The sequence below is a fragment of the Pseudorca crassidens genome, chromosome 16 (assembly GCF_039906515.1).
Source record: "Pseudorca crassidens isolate mPseCra1 chromosome 16, mPseCra1.hap1, whole genome shotgun sequence".
Classification (NCBI taxonomy): domain Eukaryota; kingdom Metazoa; phylum Chordata; class Mammalia; order Artiodactyla; family Delphinidae; genus Pseudorca; species Pseudorca crassidens.
The window spans coordinates 36,815,662-36,835,888 of record NC_090311.1 but is presented as its reverse complement, the minus strand read 5'-3'; the positions used below and the strand labels follow the sequence as shown (position 1 = coordinate 36,835,888).

The 20,227-nt window shown below is 41.0% G+C and overlaps 1 protein-coding gene across 1 annotated transcript; it reads left to right on the top strand.

Annotated features, from left to right (window-relative positions):
* Positions 1 to 15: 15 nt before the first annotated feature.
* On the top strand, positions 16 to 11,860 carry LOC137209017 (interferon-induced protein with tetratricopeptide repeats 5). The gene is made up of 2 exons (XM_067710066.1): positions 16 to 135; positions 7,808 to 11,860. The coding sequence occupies exons 1-2, from the start codon at positions 131 to 133 to the stop codon at positions 9,249 to 9,251; spliced, it is 1,449 nt and encodes a 482-aa protein (XP_067566167.1). The 5' UTR covers positions 16 to 130; the 3' UTR covers positions 9,252 to 11,860.
* The last annotated feature ends 8,367 nt before the right edge of the window (positions 11,861 to 20,227 follow it).

Sequence of the window (20,227 nt, the reverse complement as noted above, 5' to 3'; positions counted from 1 at the left end):
TAGCGCTGCGGTCATCTTGCTCGCGCGCGCGCACACGCACGGGGCCGCTCAGTCCGCGCAGCAGCCGAGCGCTGAGGGGAGAAGCGGAGAGGACCGGCGCCTCCCAAGACGGACTCAGAGCCCAGCCACCATGAGGTGAGGGCTTCTGCCCGCTTCTTCTCCCCAACTCCGTGGGGCCTTTGTGGCACACCCGCGTTTCTCGCGTATTCCATTTCCAGCGCAGCGCTGCGGCCTTTGAAGGGGCCGAGCCCGGCCGCCAGGCATCTGCGTTGGCGGCGCTCCCCGGGAGCCCCGTCCGGGCCCGGGACGGCTGAAGGCGGGCCTGCTGGGGAGGGTGGCCGAGCGGACCCTTCTTTGGAGCCCCGGGCGTCCGCGGTCGGGACTGTCGGGCCGGGGGGCGGCGGGGCTGGGGGTGCCGGGCGACGCGTCCCGCGGGCCTGTCACCTCCCTGCGGCTTTGGTCGTCGCCGGCCCCGGACCGGTGCGGGCGGCTTCTGCGTGGCCGGTCCCCGCAGGCCTCAGCGCCCGGCGTCACACGCGTCCGTTCCTGCCATTTTGCCTTCTGATTCCTGGGTCTGACTTCTCCCCCTCCTTTGTACCATGGACAGATTGCTCTAGTTCCACCCCATCCACCGTTTTATGAGGCTTTCTTTCTCGTCTCCTTGACTGGCGTGTGGTGGGTGGTCCTAGCCTGACCCATGTAATCCGGTCCCCTGCCCTGCACGTGGGTAGTTAACGCTCTCCATCGGGAAGCTGAGGAGTGGGAGATTCCGACCTTGGGCCCCTGAAGCCCGTAGAGCCCTTTGTTCTAAATCCTGACTTTGACCACCTACGAGTTGGGTGACCCAAAGCAAAGTTTCTTCAGTTCGGTGGGTCTGTTTCTTACCTGTAGAAATTGATAGCATCCATCTCTTAGGACTGTAGAAGGGGGCACATAATATTTGCAAATGTTGACTAAAAATATTTAATAAATGCCTCACTTCTACCATTTGTAAGAAGGGAGGGAGGTGGGAAGTATCAGGAAGGAGCCTGAAGAAATAGGGAAGGAAAGGCGGGTGCACAGTATGTAGATGCAGGTTGGTGTGGAAGAGGGGTGGACCCCATTGGGCACTAACTGTCTCCCAAGAAAAATGAAAGACTACTCCTTCCTGGCAAAAAACAAAAACAAAAAACACCCCCCCACACACACACAAAATTACCTGAAGATAGATGTTGCCTCTTGAGACACAATAGCCTCTCTCTGCCAGCTTCCCAGAGACAAAGTTTAAAAATTAAGTAGACATAGTTGAAAAAGTAAAACTTGTCATAAGTGTCCAGTTGTGCATAAATTCCAGAGTGTGGGCAAAGCACTTACACGGCTAACTGAATGTCCCTTGGAGATCTCACAGCCACATCATAATGCCTGGGGCAGCCCTCCGTCCTCATCGTCCTTGTGCAGAGGCAGATGTTCATTTTACTCTGTGGTTGGGCAGAGGGCTGGTAAGCCCATGTTGGATAGGGGAGACTGAAGTGGCAGAAAGTTTGGAGCCATTAGCAAGATGGGAAGAGCTAGCAGGAATTCCCTCATCTGAAATTCAGGTGCTTTTTTTTTTTTTAATGCTAGGCTCATGCCTCTGGGCTGGAAATGCCAGAAGCTACCAGTATATAATTGCATTCACTCAACAAATATTTATTATTGAGTTTCTCTTATATGCCTGAAATCACAGATGCTGGGGACACAGAGGTGAAAAACATAAAACTGGAGTAAGGTCCTTATTCTCATTTAAATGGGGGAAATAGACAACCAAGAATGAATGAGTAAATAATCAACATAATTCAGAAAGTGATAACAGCTATAAGGAAAATAAAATAGTGCTAAGAGAGTGACCTAGAATGGAGGGGGTGATTTTAGATAGCTCTACCACAGGCGGCCTCTTGGGTAAGGAATATTTGAGCTGAGTTAAAGGAAGGAGCTAGTCATACAAAGATTTAGGAGCAGAGCTTTTTAAGTAGAGTAAAAACAACAGGTGTAAAAGGCCTTGAACTTGATATGTTCAAGATAGGAAGAAGGTCAGTATGTCTAAAACACAGTTAATGAGGAGGAGAGTAGGAGAAGACAAGGTTGGGTGGGTAGACAAGTCCAGCTCCTTTAGGGACTTGTAAGACATGGCAAAGGCTAGATTAAAATCTAAGGGTGTTGGGAAGCTATTGGGAGATTTTAAACCAGAAGACTGACGTAATCTGGTTTACATTTTTAAAAGTTTACTGATACTGTATGGGGACCAAGAGTGGAAACAGAGACCAGATTTTTGCCACAGCTCAAAGGAAAGGTAATAGTCTTTCCTATTTTCCTAGACTAGCAGTGGAAATGGAAAAAAGTGGATGGATTTGAGATGTATTTGGGTGATAGAATTAACAGGACTTCCTATTGAAGAATAGGAATCAAAGATGACTCCTAGGTTATTTGGCCTGTGGAACTAAGAGGTACCGAACAAGGTGGGGAAAACCAAGGGAGGAACAGGCTCAAGGAACCCAGATTTCTATAATTTCTATATTTACTTGAGATGCCAACTGAACTTCTAATTGAAGGTGTAAACTAAAAGTTAGATAAGTCTGGAATTCAGGGGAGAGATCAGAGATAGAAGAAATACCTTGGAAGATCATCAGCATATCTTTGGATTATGGAAAAAAAGGTATTTTAATTCCCTTACATGAATAATGATGATAATTATATCTTTGATAACTAAGATTTTTGTCCTTCCTTCAGATCACTTTTAATACATTTCCACCCAGCTCTTTTGTTATTTGAAAGAATCATTAATCACCCTCTCTGCCCCTCCACAGCGTGTCCTAGTGAGAAGCAGCTCCATCTCAAAACAGCTCCAACAATGCAGAATGCTATGACTTTAGATTGAGGGCTCGTATTTGAAACCATTGTTTTCTTATCCTGAGACCTTTAACTGTCTGACATGTCCTTTCCAATGGGCAGTTACACAACCTCTTACCTGCTCTTTAAGCCGCTCTAAAATCTCTTGTTTTCTTTTAAGTCCTTCCCAGGCAAAGTGAATTTTACATACATTAGACATATCCTATATTTTAAAGCAAACTATTCTTAAAAACAACTCCAATTTTTATGTGAAAGGGGTAGTATAGCATTATGGTTAAAAGGCATAACCTTTTGTTTAAGTCAGGCAGAACTAGGTTTGAATCTGTGCTTGGACACTTTATAGCTGTGTAACCTTGGACATGTAATTTAAACTCTGTTTCCCAGCCCTCATCCATAAAATTGTGAAAATAATAAGACACTGTTATAAAAATTAAATGTAATTTGTGTAAAGTGCTTGGCAGACTGCCTGACATGTGCAGTGTGGCAAGTGAATGGTTTTGGGGGGGTGTTTTTTTTGACCTCTCATCTGATTCTAGAAATATATTGTACAAGTGTAACATTTATACTATTGAGCTGAATCTGTAGTGAACCTAGGTCTTATGCATAAAGTTGTTTTCTCATATATATCCTTGTTTGCCATTTAATTTAGCCCTCACTGTCAATAAAATAGGGAAAATTTCAAGTTAGAGTAGAGGTCTAGCCTGTTGGGCTTGAGGCTTTTTTATACATTAAGCTCTATAGGCCCAGTGTCTTCAACTGTCCTGTCCCATGCAGTAACCACTAGTCATACGTGACTATTCAAATTAATTAAAAGTAAATAAAATATAAAAAGCAGTCCAGTGGTCATCCTAGCCACATTTCATGTGATCAGTGGTCACGTGTGTAGTGTCTATCACATTGTGCAGCACAGATAAGAACATTCCCATCGTGGCAGGAAGTTCTGTTAGAAAGCTCTGGTCTAGAACCTGCAATCACTAAAATGTGGGACCTGTATATATGTGTTTACATGTATATACAGACCACACAAGAGAATAAATATGAAAAATTTATAAAATTAAAATTAGTAATTATAAGTGAATGTAAATGTCTACTAAATATAATACTAAGTTAGCTATTAATGTTTAAATTTAGTATTTATAAAATTAGAAAACATGTCATGAAGTATATGATTAGATTATAACTATGAAGTGGTTTTATTTTTCTAGTCACTACTGCTAATTGTGTACTTAGTCCAGTTCTCTGACTCTTCTGCCACTTTTGGCTATTAGGACAGCCTCTTTCCAGTTCCTGAAGACTCAGCCCAATTCATTTTAAAACCTCAATCTCATATTTGATTCAAAGCACTCTTCTCTTCCTTCCCAACTCCCAGAAAATATTGATAAAGGTGCTGTGAAGAATAGGAAAATGTGATAGACTAGACTGTAGGATGGCAGGCAAGGTGGAGATGCAGCTTGAGCTAAAGTGGTCAGGGGTAGCCTTCTTTGAAGAGCTGAGATTTGAGCCAAGCCCAGAATTATGAGAATAAGTAAACCCTAGTACTCTCTTAGGAAGAATTCACAGAGTGAGGGAATAAAAAGCAGGTACAAATGCCCTGACGTAGGTGCATACTTGGCATAAGAAATAATAAACAATAAAATTTTGTAAAGGCTTGTAAGACTGGAGTGCAGTGAGCATGAGGAAAGTGGTACAAAATGAGGTTAGAGAAGTAGACATGGGCCAGATGGTAAAGGGCATAGTAACCATGGTTAGGAGTTTGGGGCTGGAGATAAAGATTTGAGTAGTATTAACAGTGTATAGTTTCACTCTGCTTCATATTCCGTCCTTCTCACAAGTATCCCCATCTCTCCCACAAGAATCATTTTCTCCCTTAATACTGGATCATTTCCCTTTGACATATCATTAAGTCATTAAAAATATGAAAAAATTTTTGACAATTTCCTCAGATTTGCCTCTGTTTCACTTTTAATACATTTCTGCATACATTGAGTGAATGCTGACAATTTCCTCAGATTTGCCTCTGTTTCTCTACTCCCTTCATAGTAAAATTCCTTGAAGGAGTGACCATATCCACTTCTTCTTCTCTTCCCATTATCTCCTCAACCCACTCCAGTAATATTTTCATCCCTACCGTTCTGTTAAAACAACAAGTTCCCCCACAACTTTACTCCTCCCCCAACAGTGATCTCTGTCCTCATTTTCTCAACCTCTTAGGATCATTGTGCACATTAAACATTTCTCTTTTTTCAAAATCAACATTTTCTTCTTTAGGCTTTCATGACACGAGATTTCTTGGTTTATCTGCTCCCCTACTGATTATTAAGATTAGAAAGGGGCAATTGAGTTGAAGTAAGATCTCAACAATGAAAAGGAGGAAGTCATAAAAGATCTGAGGGCAGAATGGTCTAAGCCAGTGCTTCTCAACCAGGGTGATTTTTGCTCCCCCAGGGGACATTTGGTGATGTCTGGAGACAGTTTCGGTTGTCACCACCGGAGGAATGCTAGTTACATCTACTGGGTCAAGGCCAGGGATGCTACTAAATATCCTGCAATGCACAGGTCAGCCCCAACTAAAAGAATTCCTCGACAATCATAACTAAAGTACACCACCACTACCACCACCACCACATAATCCCATTACTCTGATTTTTTTTTTCTTAACACTTATTACTGTCTGGAATTATGTTGTCTGTTGATTTGTTTACATGTTTATTTTCTGTCAACCCCTTTTGTTCCCTCCTCTCCTATAATAGAATTACCATGAAGAAAAGGCCTTTTTCTATCTTGCTCATTACTGTATTCACTACAACCAGCATATTGCCTGGCACGTATGACATGAGGTGATCAATAAATGTTTCCTTCTTTTTTTCATTTATTTGGCTGCATTGGGTCTTAGTTGCGGCACACGGGATCCTCGTTGCAGCATGCGGGATCTTTCGTTGTGGCACGTGGGCTCTTTATTGCGGCGTGCGGGTTTCTCTCTAGTTGTGGTGCGTGGGCTCCAGAGTGTGCGGGCTCAGTAGCTGCGGCGTGCAGGCTTAGTTGCCCCGTGGCATGTGAGATCTTAGTTCCCCAACCAGGTATCGAACCCGCATCCCCTGCATTGGAAGGCGGATTATTAACCACTGGACCACCAGGAAAGTCCCCAATAAATGTTTCTTGATAGAAATACTATAGTTCCCGTAAACATTTATACAAATATGCATACATACATATAAGGAGGAGAGTCCTGTGCACAGCATAAAGGGAAATACACACACTGTACATTATTCATCCGATAATTAGAATATTTCCCTCTTTGAGAGAAGCCTTAAGTAGCTTTTTTTTTTTCTGTAAATTTCTTTCAACCCTTAATTGTGGCCGATTGTAGATTTAGAAAGTCTTTCCTGACTGCCTCGCCACTACCATCAGCAAAACTAGGTATATTAATCAGGATTTTGTCAGTTGCAGACAGGAGAAACCCAGTTCAAACTGGCTTAAGCAAAAAGAGAGATTATTTCCTTAAAAAAGTAGAAGTCCAGGGATGGATAGGGTGATCCAGGTATTTAATCAGCACCACAAGCAATCTGTCTTTATTCCTGTCTAAGCCCTGCTTTCCTCTATGCTTGATTCTTTCTCAGGCAGGCTGTCCCCAAGAGTTTGGAAAGATGGCCACCAGCAACTCCAGCTTATATTCTACAAGCTTAAAATTTTTGGAAGAGAGTTCCAGCAAAGCCCCATTTCAGCAAAATTATATTTTAATTGGATTATCTCTGAATATATCACTGGGTCCAAGGAATGGCTGGAATATGTGTGCTTTCCTACAGACTGGAAGAAAGTGTAGACAGCCTGTCTCAGATCACATGGACTGAGAGTAGGGGGAGATGTTCCACCAAATGAAGGCCCCAGATGTCCACAACACTGGACTATGTGCCCTTCCTGAGTCACTTCCATGGAACTTTACTGGAATGCTGAGTTGTAATTGACTGTGTACTTAGTGTACTTATAAGCTCTGTATAAGCAGGGCTGTGTCTTATTCACAGTTACATCCCCAGGGTTATTCAGAACATCTTGCACATAAAAGTCTTTCGGTAATGAATAAATACTTCCTGTCCCTTCCTTTCCCCTTCAGCTTCCTAGCTTCAGAGATGAAACTAGGCCCTGCAGAGATAACACTGTGCTTCACACAAAGGGAGTTCAACAAATATTTGTGAAGTGAACATTAAGGGTAATGTTAAGTTAATAATAGGTGGTAGCCTTTATTTATGCCCACAATCCTAAAGGTCAGAAGGATATTCCACATAACATCAAAACCTACTAACCCTCCCTTTGCTTTTTCCCCATTTTCTCTAAATCTTCGTTATATCTCAAACTTATACTTCTTCCCGTCTCTTGGTGTTCCTGTTCCTGTTCCTTTCTGACTCTGTGTCTTTTTTTTCTCTGTGGGGTTTCCTTTGTTTGTTTCTTTATTTCTCTGCAAAAATTATATATTCATGTGGCTTCTCTCTCCTTCAGTGTACTTATTTTTCTTATTTCTCACCTTCTCCTCTTTCCCTTCACTACTCATAATACAGAAAAGAAATTTTTATGTTGTTTATTAACTGTGTATATATCTATTATTATTAATTTTCAGAACTAGTAAATACGATATTTTAAATTCCCCTCTCTAAAAATAGGTGGTCCTTGTGGGTTAGTGACTGCCAAAAGGAAATAGATACCCTATAACATAGAAAATGCTGTCATCTCTCCAGAATTGGTTTTGCAATAAATAATGTGAATTTAATGAAATATTTTAGGACATAACTATACTAGTTTCCTCTGTGTATAGAGTTATAGAAACCTAGTGCTTTAACTGTAAGATCAAATAGATAAAATACAGTTCTTTGCTTAACAACCTGTTTAAGCTTTAAAAAATTATTATTTCCTTTATTTCTTCAAAAATTAAAAAGGATTTTATCTTTGACAGTGAAATTCCTAAGGACTCATTGAAGGCCATTCTGTTGGAGTTAGAATGTCACTTCACATGGAACTTACTTAAGGAAGACATTGATCTGTTTGATGTAGAAGATACAATTGGGCAACAGCTTGAATTTCTTACCACAAAATCCAGACTCACTCTTTATAACCTGTTGGCCTATGTGAAACACCTGAAGGGCCAAAATAAAGATGCTCTAGAGTGCTTGAAACAAGCAGAAGAAATAATACAGCGAGAACACTCGGACAAAGAAGAAGTACAAAGTCTGGTCACTTGGGGAAACTACGCCTGGGTTTATTATCACATGGACCAGCTTAAAGAAGCTCAGAAGTATATAGACAAGGTAGGGAACGTCTGCAAGAAATTGTCCAGTCCTTCTGACTACAAGTTGGAGCGTCCAGAGATTGACTGTGAGAAAGGGTGGGCACTCTTGAAATTTGGAGGAAAGTATTACCAAAAGGCTAAAGCAGCTTTTGAGAAGGCTCTGGAAGCAGAACCCGACAATCCAGAATTTAACATCGGCTATGCCATCACAGTGTATCGGCTGGATGATTCTGACAGAGAAGGGTCTATAAAGAGCTTTTCTCTGGGCCCCCTGCGGAAAGCTGTTACCCTGAACCCAGATAATTCCTATATTAAGGTTTTTCTGGCGCTGAAGCTTCAAGATGTACATGCAGAAGCCGAAGGGGAAAAGTATATTGAAGAAATCCTGGACCAAATATCATCCCAACCTTACGTTCTTCGTTATGCAGCCAAATTCTATAGGAGAAAAAATTCCTGGGACAAAGCTCTTGAACTTTTGAAAAAGGCCTTAGAGGCAACACCAACCTCTTCTTTCCTGCATCACCAAATGGGACTTTGCTATAGGGCACAAATGATCCAAATCAAGAAGGCCACTCGCAACAGACCTAAAGGAAAGGATAAACTGAAAGTTGATGAGCTGATTACATCAGCTATATTTCATTTCAAAGAAGCTGTGGAGCGAGATTCTATGTTTGCATTTGCCTACACGGACCTGGCCAACATGTATGCTGAGGGAGGCCAGTATGGCAACGCTGAAGACATTTTTCAGAAAGCTCTTCGTCTGGAGAACATAACTGATGACCACAAACATCAGATCCACTACCACTATGGCCGCTTTCAGGAATTTCACTGTAAATCAGAAAATACTGCCATCCACCATTATTTAGAAGCCTTAAAGGTCAAAGACAGGTCATCTCTGCGTACTAAACTGACAAGTGCTCTAAAGAAATTGGCTTCCAAGAGACTTGGTCACAATGATTCAGATGTGCAGAGTTTAAGTGCCCTAGGGTTTGTTTACAAGCTGGAGGGAGAAAAGAGGCAAGCTGCTGAGTACTATGAAAGGGCCCAAAAGATAGATCCAGAAAATGCAGAATTTCTTACTGCTCTCTGTGAGCTTCGACTTTCCATTTAAATACATACTCCAGGAAATTAGTTCTAAGCTTTTTTCCTCCATTTTGGTTTCTTATATTTTTCTTTATTGTTTTAATCCATTGTTCATTATAGAGCTAAGTTTTATTGAATTGTTATTTTGTATCTGGCATCATGCTAAATACTTTATATATTTAGTTATGATGAATCTTTTTTTTTAATTAAAATACAGTAATCCATTGAGAAACAGCAAAATTCCAGCTGTTGTAACTTTATAAAGTATGGTCATTATGACTTTATATCCTTTATCTCTGCTATTTATAATAATTTTCTGATTAGGTTTTGTGAAGTTTTCCATATCACTTCCTTATGCTGCGAGTATAATCCTACACATGCCTTTGACACCTACGTCAGGAACAGTCTTTTAAGGAGTGCAAAATTATATTAGTTAAGCACTTAACTATGTAGCTTGCAGAAGACGGAAACCTCTAGTTACAGATGTTCCAACTTTGAGGATATTTAACCATCAACATGATAGTTACCTAAAGAATCCTCTTTGTTGGAAGAAAAAAGTTTATAATAGAAGTTTGTCATCCCTGATGACTTCAATAAAAGGAGAAAATACTAGAACATGAGAAAAAAGATTTCCCCATATACAGAACTTCAGGGACCCATGAGAAATCCAAAGTATTACCTCCCAAAATATTCATTAAGTAGCTAGAAATAGTGATGAGGAAAAAAATGGATAATGGAAAGTCATTAGTTTCAAATTTTTCTAGTTCTTTTAACTAGAAGAATAAACCTAAAGTTAATCTAGATGGAATTAATTTTATTCCTTCCAATTAAAATTGCAGTATTTTTAGGTTAAAATCATTGAGATAAAAAGCGGACCAATTGAGAAGTTGGGAGAAATGATAAACAAATGGGTAAAGTAGATGCCCCTAACCTACATCCCCAGATTACCAAGATTTCAGTGATTTAGTTTTGGGTCTGGACTGGTTGGAATTCTCATCCACACAATTTCTGGCCTTTGGTTAACTGTTTTAGTATTCCAAAGTTACTTCTATGAAGCTTTTCCTTTTGTCTGAAGTTTTCAGATTGACATGTCTTCCTGTAGATCCTCTAGGAATAGTTAAGCCCTGTTTTCAGTTTTAATATCCACTTTGAAGGGTCACTGCTTAAGGGCTTTTACCCCAGAGGACTTTTTAAATCGGGATGTTGCTAAAAGTGGCTTCTTTAATGTTGTTTCCTTGATTATAGACGACACAATTATATTTACCACCACAGTGTTAGTGGAAAAATATGCCATATGATTTAATTCTCCATACCTTCAACGTAGCTCTTAAAACTACTGTAATATATACTGTATATATTCTCCATACCTCCTAAAACTACTGTGTTTTTTACTTTTTGTTACTATTTTTATTTTTTAAATTTCTATTATAGTTTTAATTATTATAGAAGTAGTGAACTCTCATTGTAAAATTTCAAACAATACTAAAGTATATGAATTTAAAAGAGCACTTCCTTCGCCCTACCCCAGTTCCACATGCCCAAGGTAAACTGTTAATAATTTGATAGGTATCCCTCCAGATATTTTTTTCTCAGCATATTCAAACATACATAAATACTGCAGTGTATCTCATGAATTAAATTTTTTTTAAGGTTCGTTTTACTTATCTCCCTGCTGGTTTTATTTATTTCGCTGATTTCACTTGTTTATTCAAGAATTAAGAACAGGCAAGGGAATGGTCTTTAAGTATTTCAGTAATTCAGGACTGAAGTCCTAACCTATCAGTAGAAGCATTTGTCCTGTTTGGCAGCAAATAGCTTATTTTGCAGCAAGTCATTTTCTCCCATTGGGAATAATGTTACGATTAAGGTTATGTTCCCAAGTAGAGACTTCATATGCAATAAAATTACAGTTGTGATATCAAAACAAAGATACAACTATACAAGCCTCTCTATTTAAACATTAGACTTTAAGGTCTATTAAGTGATTTTAAAATCCACTAGATATTAAAATATTGAAATATATAAGAAGCATAACACTAAGAAAGTATAAAATCAGCGTATGAATAATACAACTATATAAGTTGAACTAAAATTAATATTTATAATAACTTTAAATTTTGTCAGTATTGTGCTTGCCTTCCTAAACTTTATTTAGAGATACTTTCATAGACTCTTCAGTTTAAAAAAGACCTCAAAATTCACCTTTATTAATTAACCATCAAAATTTGAAGGTTGAATTATCTTCCTAAACGATAATTTTTGTCTTCAGATAGTCCTTATTCTTAGAAATTTGGGACTTCCCTAGTGGTGCAGTGGTTAAGAATCCACCTGCCAATGCAGGGGACACGGGTTAGATCCCTGGTCCAGAAAGATCCCACATGCCGCGGAGCAACTAAGCCTGTGCGCCACGACTACTGAGCCTGTACTCCAGAGCCCGTGAGCCACAACTACGGAAGCCCGCACGCCTAGAGCCTGAGCTCTGCAACAAGAGAAGCCACCGCAATGAGAAACCTGCGTACCACGGCGAAGAGTAGCCCCCGCTTGCTACAACCAGAAAAAGCCCGCGCGCAGCGACGAAGACCCAATGCAGCCAAAAATAAATTTATTAAAAAAATAAAATTTGTTTCTGCCATTTAACTGAAGACTTCTAGCGTGTAGTTTACACATTTTGGTCTGTCCTTAGGGACTTCAAAGATCTAATGCTTTTTAGAGATGACATTTTGTATTAGTTAAAACTCTTTTTTTTTTTTTTTTTTTTGCGTTACGCGGGCCTCTCACTGCTGTGACCTCTCCCGTTGCGGAGCACAGGCTCCAGACGCGCAGGCTCAGCGGCCATGGCTCACGGGCCCAGCCGCTACCGCGGCATGTGGGATCCTCCCAGACCGGGGCACGAACCCACGTCCCCTGCATCGGCAGGCGGACTCTCAACCACTGCGCCACCAGGGAAGCCCTAGTTAAAACTCTTAATTGCAAATCAAAAAACTCAGCTAAACTGACCTAAGCAAAAATGAAAATATAATGAATGATGTAATTTAATAGTCCAGCGGCAGCACTAATTTCAGATAAATTTGAAGGAACAAATGAATCACCAAATACATATGGCTGTTATGTGAAGTCGTGACACTGAGTTGCCAAAAACCAAATGTCTACTACACATATCTTAAAGTAATTGAAGACAATTGCCCTGTGTCCCCTGAAACTTGAGTTAAACATTCCATTTCCTTTCACCCACCGCCATAAGACATATTGCAGTCTCCTCCCCATCATGGTTATTTTGAATTCTCTTCAAATTGTCTTTATCCTTTGGCAAGGGTTTGTGCACAGGGTTTAACTTCATACCTAAAGTGAGGTTTTAGGACTCTGGTAGAATTATCCCTTATCTTTTCTATGAACTATATGTATATTAATGTAGCCAAAATAATAACATCCACTTCCTATCTACTTAAGTGTAGGTTTTTCCACACATGCCGTTTTAAGGCATGCCTTACATATCCTATACCTGACCATTTGGCTTTTGAAAGTGTTTTATGTTCCTTGGTAGCATTCAGTACTTCAATTCAGATGACCCACATCTCTTAAAGAAATTGTATAAATATTTGTATATAAGATGCTATCCACTGTAAATGACAGAAAATAGAAAACCTGGCATAATCTGTCTTTAAACCAGTAAGAAACAAAAGTAAATCGTGTTTTCAAACAAGGCTTAATCTTTTCAAAGCACTGTGGCCAAGACACAATCACTGTCTCTACTTCTCTACTGATTTATCAAATTTGGCTCCATTCTGAGAAAACTACCTTTGTGATCCTAAGATGGCTGCCACATGCACTCTTGTCTCTATGCAGTGGAAAAGAGCACATCTCTTCTCTGAACCATCTGAGAAGTCCAGGTTTGCAGTGTGATAGGACTGTCATAGGTTATGGAACCATTTTCAAATAAGTCATCATGGCCAGAGAGGAAGAGACCATGTTCATTAGTTAGGCCTGAGACATAGCTGGCACAGAAAGACAGGAATGAGGAGAAAGTTAACTTCCTTAGAAGCATGGACTGCAAGGTGCAGGGATGGAATTATCAAGAAAATCGGGATTGGATACTGGCAGCCAAAAATACCAAAGTCATGTAGATTCAAATTTTGTCTTCTTCCCCATTCCATACATGTCTATAGCAAGTGAAGTATTTCAAAAAGGAGGTAGTCATTCTAGCTCTAGTCATTACTGAAGCCCCCAGTAAACTTTTTCTGTTGAGATTTCAGTCTGGTTCTCTTATCCCTCTTTATTGCTACAGATCTGTTCTCAGCATCATGGGTAGGGGGAGTGGGGTATGGAAAGTGGAGCAAGGGAAGAAGTTATACTCACATTGTAGCAACTGCTACCAACTGTAATTCAGACAACTTCAAAAAATAGGTAGAATTATGGGCTTCCCCGGTGGCGCAGTGGTTAAGAACCCGCCTGCCAATGTAGGGGACACAGGTTTGAGCCCTGGTCCAGGAAGATCCCACATGTCACGGAGCAACTAAGCCCGTGCGCCACAACTACTGAGCCTGCGCTCTAGAGCCCACGAGCCAAAACTACTGAAGCCTGCGTGCCACAACTACTGAAACCTGCGTGCCTAGAGCCTGTGCTCCACAACAAAAGAAGCCACCGCAATGAGAAGCCCACGCACTGCAACGAAGAGTAGCCCCTGCTCACTGCAACTAGAGAAAGCCCGCGTGCAGCAACGAAGACCCAACGCAGCTATAAATAAATAAATAAATAAATAAAATTTTTAGAAATAGGTAGAATTATGGCTGTGAATGTATCCGAAGTACCAAAGATGGCTGTGTTGACTGAAATAATGACTTATATCCAATAAAGCTGAGCAGAGGCTGAAGAAGCCATCACCAGCTTATTCACAGCTGCTGTGAGGTCTACAGGCCTTGAACTGGACTTGTCCAAATTCAAAGTGGAAAAGGTAGATGATAAAAGTGAGTATGGGATGACCTAGACATCAAAGGACAGCCAGATTACCCACGTGGTCAGCTTGTACATATATATGTACAGCTATATGTGTGTGTGTGTGTGTGTGTATATATATATATATATATGTAATGGTAAAGGCCCATATAAAAATAACTGCTTTGCACTAATTATAAGATACTTTAATATTATACCTTATTTAACTATTTCAACACTGCAAATAAATAGAGCAACGCTCAGAAGTTAGTTAACATTATCAGAATCACACAAGCTACTTAGTTACTAAGTGGTAGCGCTAGGACCAGATCTGACCTCATTTACAGTCCACTCTCTCTGCATTGTATCAGTCGTTCATAAACCTAACCCTAAATCAGAACCACTGGTGAAGTTTTTTAAATATCAAATTCCCAGGTCCCATGAAAGACCTACTAAACTAGAACCTCCAGGGGTGGGGCCTATATATTTGTAAAGCACCCAAAGGGATTCTGAGGATCATCTAGGTAAGGAAACGACTGTAATAACTTTGGGGGGATGGCCTTGTCTGCTCTACATCCTATGCATTCCATCTGTAAGTAGAAATCCTAAGGGAAACTACATATGTTAGGTTAAAGTTAACAACAGCCCAAGTTTAGATACAACCTTTACCCTGTTATGTGGAAGCTCTCTGAATAAAAAGGTTAGGGGAAATAACAAGGAATAAGCAAGAATAATGTAGAATCAGAGGTTTGGGGAGGATCTTACCTCTCCACTCTTCTCTCCCACTTCTCTCCCAGGACCACAGCCTCCCATTCCTCTGCAATTCTCTTCTTAGCCAAAGTTCTCTGGATCACTGAGGTGTGGTTTCTTTTCTGCCTTAGCTTCCTCTTTTCCTGTATCAAGCCACACATACCTATCCCACCCCAAACAAAACTCCCACCTTCTCTGGCAGTGTCTTATTTGCTAAGATAAATTTGTTAAGTGTTTCGTTGTACTTCACTTTAAGTGAATTAAAAAACAGATCTAATTACTAGGAACATGCACAGAAATGCCATGTATATATTCTATCTGCTCAGAACCTAGGGGTCCTTTATAAGTGATGAACTAGAATTCTCAATATCTCCTTTCATGATGGGCTCTAGGAAGAGAAAACAACAAAATAATGAAGGTGAGATGTGTAAGCTTTGGGAAAGCCAAATCTCATGGGAGCACACAGATGCCACGTGGATAAACTCTGAAGGACAAGCATGGATTGATGTCACTTGGATTTAACACCAAAGACACTGAACACACTGGCCTTTCCTATTCTTCAGGAAAAGCCATTCCTGTTGAAACTTCTTCCATTCCAATTTGATAAAGGGTAAAATGGGGTGAGGAAGAAAGAGATGAATACCCAAGAGTTCAAAAGTGAGCCTATAGGTCACCTTCCTCCAAACATGTCCCTAACTCACCACCAGATTGGAGCAAAGCCCTAGGAAGGAGGGAATCCTAGTTCAGCCACATATATAGACTATAGTGTCATGTGAATAGCCATAGCTAACTCATAGCTACATAGAATATAATATGTACTAGGTGCTGTTTTAAGTGCATTACATGCATTAAACTTACAAAATCCTCACAAAATCTCTATAGATAAGCATTTTTGTTATTTCCTTTTGCATATGAGTACACTGAAATTGAGAGAGATTAAGTAAGCCCAAGGTCACGTAGCTAATAAGAGGTAGAAAGAGATTCAAACGCTGGGTATCTGGTTCTAGAATCTAACATTTAACCACTAATCACCCAAGGTCACGTAGCTAATAAGAGGTAGAAAGAGATTCAAACCCTGGGTATCTGGTTCTAGAATCTAACATTTAACCACTAATCAATATTTTCTAAATAGCTTTAAAATTTGTAATGAAGGATATGGGACGATAGGACCAATCTTTACAGAAACTGTAGGAGAATGCTACAGAGAATCACACAAAGCACAGACATTCTACAATCATAGGTCACCCAGCACTTTCACAGAGTCCCAGAACTCCCTGGAAGGAATTGTGAAAGGGATTAAAAGCTGCTCCGAGGGCTTCCCTGGTGGCGCAGTGGTTGAGAGTCCGCCTGCCGATGCAGGAGACATGGGTTCATGCCCCGGTCTGGGAAGATCCCACATGCCGCGGAGCGGCTGGGCCCGTGAGCCGTGGCTGCTGAGCCTGCGCGTCCGGAGCCTGTGCTCCGCAACGGGAGAGGCCACAACAGTGAGAGGCCCGCATACCGAAAAAAAAAAAAGCTGCTCTGAAACCCCTGGAGAGAATGGCCTGAGAAATCAAGGGACTCAGTCTAAGGGAGGGGCTTAAGAGTTGGATGTTAGAAATCAGAGATTTGGAATAAATTCCTCGAAAAAGGAAGCAAACCTACTTTGGAAGGTTGAAAAACCAGTAAACAATTAGAAGCCAGAATATCCCATTCTTTGCCCTTGGGAAGTAGGATATATCTCCCATGCACATACCAACCAGAATCAGAACTTTACCCAGTGTGGAGAACAACACAAGAAGGCAAGGAAGGAGGGTGCTGTAACTCATGAAACGACAAGAAGTAGGCTGGGATCACCTGCCCCTTAATATCCCCTGAGTTTGCCTTGAGCCTCCAAGCCATGGACTTTGGAAAGTAGCTCTGAGCCCCTAATTCCACTGAATACTAATTTAGTTTAAGAGGCACTTCACCTCTTCACATGATTTCCCTTTTCCATACCACCTTAACACTGGTAACCTTACACCTCAATCTCACCAAAACAAACAACAAACATAAAAACCAAACAAACACCAAAAATGAAAGCCATTTACAGGCCATTTGTATATAAAAACCCTTTATTGATAAAGTTTAGGAGAGGAGAATCCACAACTTAGTAATTTAATATTATATAATCACTTTTTTAAGGAAGAGAGCAGGAGAAAGCATAGAAGGAAGGAGAGGAGAGGAGATGGGGAGAAAGAAAGAAGGAAAGAAAGAAAAGAGAGAGATGGATTGAAGGGAAAAGAGAAAGAAAGAAGGAAACACCCTCAACCGTTTCTTGATATTCCTGCCTCTTGCCATGATTCTGGGCCTTATCTCCTTCCCTATCTCTACTCTTCTCCTGAAAAAAAAAACCAATTCCACTGTTTTCCTGAAACAGAGTAATTCAGTTTTCTCTTATCCTCATATACAGCCACAGACACACTTATGCATAACCAAATTCATTTAGTTGTTTAGTTCAACAAAAGAGTCTTTCATTTTAACATGATACACTCTCTTTGAAGGCAATTGTTGCTATAAATAACATCCCTTCACAATTTCATGGGAAGTACACATTTAAAAGTAAATTCAATCACTAAATCTGTCATAATTGGTATACAGTATAACCAGCATGACATTTTATGTTTCCAAATTATACAGAATACACTCCCCTATGTCATTTGGTTTCAACATTTCTCAAAATTTGACTTCTGGTATGTGTTTGAGATTTCATCTTACACTTTAACTTAATCCTTTTTCAACTCATATCAAATCAATTAACACAATAGTAGGGGACCAAGAATGGGACCCAGGATGGCAATCTGAATTCCCAAAGAAGGCCACAGAGGGCTCAAAATATTTTTTTTCACATTAAATTTTACCTATGGTTAGCCCTAGTTAAGTCAATTAAAATTATCACTCATATTAACTTCGATATTCTACATAGAGAAGTGACCTAGGCAATGAAAATATATCCTGAAAAATACAACACAGCATCTTTATCCCTATATTTGTACTTGCAAGAGGAAGAGGATACATGTGGGATGGGTAGTGAGCAGGGACTAGGGGAGGGAAGAGAAGGGAACAACAAACTTTGTTCTAAGGCTGGCCTTGTCCAATTAAACTGTAATTGGAGGCATCACCAACTTTTGGGAAGTGGTCTAATTCCAGCAGATGGCAGCGCTGCATAACATGTAGTTATTTGAAAAACAAAACAAAACAAACAAAACAAACCAAAACAAAAACTTTCTTGAATCTCTGGACTATTTAAGAAGAAAAAACTTACAAATAATTCCTTTTTTTTTTTTTTTCGGTACGCGGGCCTCTCACTGTTGTGGCCTCTCCCGTTGCGGAGCACAGGCTCCGGACACGCAGGCTCAGCGGCCATGGCTCACGGGCCCAGCCGCTCCGCGGCATGTGGGATCTTCCCGGACCGCGGCACGAACCCGTGTCCCCTGCATCGGCAGGCGGACTCTCAACCACTGCACCACCAGGGAAGCCCTAAATGATTCCTTTTTAGAGTTGAGAGGTAATTGTTAAAGTATAACCCCAGGCCCTGAAAATCCCTGTTTTTAATTTAGCCAAATGTAGCCCAAAATCCCAGCAGTCCCCAAAGTTCCAGACACCTTTGTGGATCCCCTCACCAGAACATTTATTAGTGTCAGCTTGTGTTTGATTTTGCATTGGCCTTAGGAATCGACTAGAACTTCAGGTAGCCACATAAAGAGGCTTCCCCACATCCTCTTCCCTTACTCCCCAGCTTCTTCCCCTGAAAAGAGTAGAGGCTGTTTCCAACCCACTCAATTCCATACCTGAGTTCCTCGGAATCATCTCAAATTTCTCTGGCAGAGCACGAATTCTTCCTCTCCTGACGCCCAGAGAACCAACGCCCTTAGCCTCAGTCAGCGTTTAAACACCTCTTGGGATTATTCTCACCTGAGTTAGTTTCAATTTACCAATTAGGAAGTACACCTGAGATCATGGAAGGGGTGGTACGTGTATTTTGAATTCCCCACCATATATAACATGGTGCCAGATTCCAAGGAGGTGCTTAATAAATAGTTTTGGTTGATTAACTCCTCTCACCAACTCTTAAAAAAGTTAGCCAGTACGCCGTCTGATTTTCAGTCATGCCCTGTGAGTTAGAGGCCAGCCATAGTACCGGGCAAGACGCCAGTCAGGGGCTTCTGCTCCCGGCCAAATCCTGGAGCAGGGTTTTCATGTAAAGTAAAAGCAGCTTGTGTGGTCCCTGTAACTGAAACCCCATCTTTTCACGATGAGACTCCTGCGCTCCACCTTTTCCCAATATTCCAGGGCTCCTTTGCACGGGCAGTGCCTCTTGCCCAGGCCTCCCACTCAATTTGATCACAACAGAGCTATTTAATTACGTCTGTCTGGGTTCAACACAGTTGTATCATTTTTACATTCAGGCCTTAATCTAAAGTTTTAATTAATATATTTCTACCAACTCTTCTCTTTGCCACCTTTATTCCCTTTCCCAAACCTGCCCCATGATGCTCAGTGCTCTGGAGCTCCTGCTATTTACGTGACACTTCTTACCAGGTGTCCTATTTAGGGCCACTGAATTGGGAACATCTAACATTTCCTATGCATTCTGGGTACAAGAGCTACTTCAAGCAAACGTGACCTTCAGTCAGCCCTACCCTTGCTGCATTATAATGCTCTTTAGCCGTTTCTTCCTTCGTTCTTTTTTTCATTTGCTCACTTATTGTTTTCACTCATTCACCAAGTGTTTATTGAGTGACTATGAATTAGGCACTGGACTCAGTGGTAAGTGCCCCGGTCTGGGAGGATTCCACATGCCGCGGAGCGGCTGGGCCCGTGAGCCATGGCCGCTGAGCCTGCGCGTCCGGAGCCTGTGCTCCGCAACGGGAGAGGCCATAACAGTGAGAGGCCCGCGTACCGCAAAAAAAAAAAAAAAAAAAGTGCTTTGTATTTAATTTTAGACCAATCCTAGGTCCTGGACCCCTCAAAGAGGGCTCTGACACTTAAATAATTACGAGGAATAATGAAAGTAATAGTGATCACTCTCTCCCAGAATTCAGAAGCACTTTTCACTTATTTGACACCTCCTTAAGCTTCAGGTAGATAGACCACATCGGGGCTGGGAACGAAGCAGGAAGAGTTTTAGCCTGCAATTCAGACGCCCAAAGGAAGACTGCGGCAAGCAAGGGGTCCCCATCAGCTTTGTAGGTAATGATGTGGCTCTTGAATAGGTGATACTGACCACCCATACCCTCCGCTAGCATGTTCTTGCCAAGTTTAGTTATTCCTTGTTCTGTCAACATATTTCAAACAGCTTCATCA